Source organism: Gossypium raimondii, chromosome 10 (genome assembly GCF_025698545.1).
Source record: "Gossypium raimondii isolate GPD5lz chromosome 10, ASM2569854v1, whole genome shotgun sequence".
Taxonomy (NCBI): Eukaryota; Viridiplantae; Streptophyta; class Magnoliopsida; order Malvales; family Malvaceae; genus Gossypium; species Gossypium raimondii.
The window spans coordinates 52,446,223-52,449,650 of NC_068574.1; the positions used below are offsets into that span (position 1 = coordinate 52,446,223).

The 3,428-nt window shown below is 32.4% G+C and overlaps 1 protein-coding gene across 1 annotated transcript; it reads right to left on the bottom strand.

The window, feature by feature from the left end:
• Positions 1-967: 967 nt before the first annotated feature.
• LOC105774926 (uncharacterized) lies at positions 968-3,212 on the bottom strand. Its single transcript, XM_052622859.1, has 5 exons — positions 2,604-3,212; positions 2,275-2,519; positions 1,992-2,192; positions 1,644-1,745; positions 968-1,487 (listed from the first exon to the last, which is right to left on the bottom strand). Exons 3-5 carry the CDS (start codon positions 2,046-2,048, stop codon positions 1,308-1,310), a joined length of 339 nt encoding a protein of 112 aa, XP_052478819.1. The 5' UTR covers positions 2,049-2,192; positions 2,275-2,519; positions 2,604-3,212; the 3' UTR covers positions 968-1,307.
• Between the last annotated feature and the right edge of the window lie 216 nt (positions 3,213-3,428).

Sequence of the window (3,428 nt, forward strand, 5' to 3'; positions counted from 1 at the left end):
CATAAGTCGTTTTCTGATTCGGTAAGATTTGGTAAGTAACATATGAAATTGATTTTGGAAGACTTATTGTTATTTTTGGTATTGATCTAAAATAAAAGTATTTATTGATTGAAGTTGTGATTGACAGGGAAATTGTATTGAATGAATTTATTTAAATTGATGTATTATAGTATATTCGGTAAGATTTATGTTTAAGCCATCGAACTTACTAAGTTTCATTAAGTTTACTTGTGTTGTTTAATGTTCTTGTAGATTTTCGTGAGGTCGGAAGGTCGGATCAACACATCAAACCACACTATCCAACTTGTTTCAGTAGTTTTTGTTACGTACATTATAGTTTATATGGCATGTATAGGGTTGGAATGATTTTCAGTAAAATTGGTTAGTTTAAATATTCTGAATTATATTTTGTTTATATTTCCAATCAACTTATCACCATACCAAAACAGGTTTTTAGCGGCGTTTTTTAGTATTTTAGCGGCGCTTTTTAGCGCCACTAAAAGTATTTGCGGCGCTTATACAAGCGCCGAAAAAACGCCGCTATTGACAACGTCGCTAAGGTTTGCGGCATTTCTATAAACGTCGCTAAGGTTTGCGGCATTTCTATAAACGCCGCTAAAGGTCATGTTCTTTAGCGGCGCTTATCCCACAAACGTCGCTAAAGGTCATGACTTTTAGCAGCGCTTTTCCCACAAACGTTGCTTTTACACAAACGCCGCTATAAATCATGACTTTTAGCGGCGCTTTTATCACAAACGCCGCTATAGATCATGACTTTTAGCGGCGCTTTTTCTATAAACGCTGCTATTGTTTGGTGACTTTTAGCGGTGCTTTTTCTATAAACGCCACTAATTTTGGGATTTTTGTAAAATAAAATTTTTCATATTTTCAGCCCTCCTGTAGCAACAAATCAAAAGCAACCAAATCTAAACCAGTCAAAAGCAATAAATCTATATAATATTTCAAATTAAACGAATAAAATAATATAAATATCAATAAATAAAATATAATTCATATTATTTTTACAAAAATGTTAAAAGTTAAAATGATAAAATTTTTTATACAATACACTATGACGGCGGATGTTACGGCTGTTGAAACATCTTCATCATATATTGAAGCTGCCGTTAGAGTTCGTCGTACTTTCTGCTCTGCTCTGCTTCCCTCGCTGCCGCCTCTGCTTTAAGTTGTAGCTGGAGTTCTTCATATTTCCTTTGAACCTCAACTGTGGTCGCTTGCATCTGAGCCATCTGGTCTTTTAACCTCTGAACTTCAGCTTGAGCCTATCTCCCCGAAGGCATGTATTGCTATGAGCTGGATCTAAAATATTGGGTTGGGTTAACAAAAGATCCTTGAAATCGAACCCGACCATACCTTTCAGGACCCAAAACTTCAGTAATAATCTGGTTATCAATGTCTTCAAGATGAATAGAACTATCATTGGAAGCAATCGCTTCATACTCCGCCTTTTTATCCTTTAGTTTTTCCTAATAAATAAATCACATAGTTAGGAACGCAATATATATTAAAAAATAAATGCAACATAACTTAACAATAGTTTCATTACAAGCAATAAATTAAACCATTAAAAAATAAATACTATAAATAACTAAAACAAGTCAAATCGTATTAAGTAAACATACCATAATTTCTGCAGCTTCAGGAGTCATAGGAGATCCATCTTTCTTCCTATGTGTAATTTCAAAAAGTTGAAGGCGTCTAACTTTTTGACCGGACGACAATTCCTACAATATAGTAGTAAAAATATTATTTAATGGAAAGTAATACATATTTGACAATATTAAAAAATTAAAAATACATCGGCCTCAGCTACACAAGCAAAACTTTTCGACCCGACTGTGTGAGTGAATTTTTGTTTCTGCCTGCTGCTTTTTCTAACTCGTTCACGATCCTACGTTATATATTATTAGTATGTAAATAGTAAATACTATAAACCAAAATAATTACAAGAGTTTAGAAGTACGTCATACCTCGTCTTTCTTCGAATGCCAAAATCTAACCGCATCTTCCCATTGGTACCTCAGCATACTCGGCAGGACATTTTGCAATTTCTCTTTGAGGGTTGTTTTTGTCTTATAATAATCTTTCTATAAAGTACTTTTATGGTCTCTCCATCTTTTTCCCAATGCCTTCTTTACATAAGTATCCGAGACCTCTAAAGCAAACCTCGCCTACAAAAAAACACAAGTTAAGAAAGTAAATATAAATGAAACTTAAACCCAAGTATTACAGATGACATAAACATTTTGTTACCTTAATATTATGGAGGGCTTGGTTTTTGTTACTATCGGGCATTTGATGCCATGACTCGTAGTTGATAGGCAACATATTTGCATTTCGTGCTAAAATTCCCAAGTATCCTGCTAAAAGTCGAGCTTCTGATCCAACAGGCTGACCAAAACTGTTTCTGGATACTTGGACATGCTCAACTGGATCTAACTCGTATAAATCTCTAAATAGCGTACGTCCTCGACCTCTGCGCGTCCCACCATTTTCAGCTGAAAATGGTATATTATAATATAAGAATTTGAAAAATAAATCAATTATAAGTCAACACGCATGTAAATTAAATGTAAAATTACTTTAAACTTCAGTAGGATCCTCAGGTGTAATCGGAACATTCGAAGATCCAATAGCTGTCTGTTGTTCACTATTTGTTTCTACCGAGTTTGGAGCATTTTGAACAATGCTTAGATCTCGAATTTTTTTTCTAGGCATTTTATCTGCAATACACATAAAAAACTATCTATTTGTATACCTTTTTGAGCAAACTATCTATTTGATAGATACCCGCTTTTTAGGTATGAACACTCTTGTAAAAGTGAATACGCTCTTGAAATCCATTGAGTAAAAAAATTGTTTGACTTGAGATGAGAATACATACGGCTCATCTATCAGTTGTTGTCCTGTGTGAATCAATCAAGCAAAGTTCACCATTGTAAAACCAATTTGATCTTGCTTAATTCCACGAGCAGTATTACACAAGTTCATCCAAGACCGGTCCATTTCTTAATTATTGAAGTCTAAAGTTGACAAAAAATTACACAAGTAAGTTATTTATTTATAGGTATAAATAAGTTATGTAAGTTATGATATATGTGATATATATTTATGTATGTAAGTTATGTATTATGTTAGTAATGTAAGTTGTGTATTATGTAAGTTATGTAAGTTGTGTAAGTTACGTATTATGTAAGTTATGTAAGTTGTGAATTATGTAATTTATGTAATTCATGTATTATGGAAGTTATGTAAGTAATGTATTATGTCGGTTATGTATTATGTAAGTTATGTATTATGTAAGTTTATGTAAGTTATGTAAATTATATAATTTATGAAATTTGATCTTTAAATTATGTAAGTTATGTAAATTATGTAAGTTAAGAAATTTGATCTTTAAATTATGT

Coding starts and splice junctions, on each gene's coding strand:
- LOC105774926 (XM_052622859.1), bottom strand. CDS start 2,048: ATGCTGAGGTACCAATGGGAAGATGCGGTTAGATTTTGGCATTCGAAG. Junction 1,746..1,991: donor GGCATTCGAAGAAAGACGAG/GTATGACGTACT, acceptor ACTATATTGTAG/GAATTGTCGTCCGGTCAAAA. Junction 1,488..1,643: donor CTGAAGCTGCAGAAATTATG/GTATGTTTACTT, acceptor TTTATTTATTAG/GAAAAACTAAAGGATAAAAA.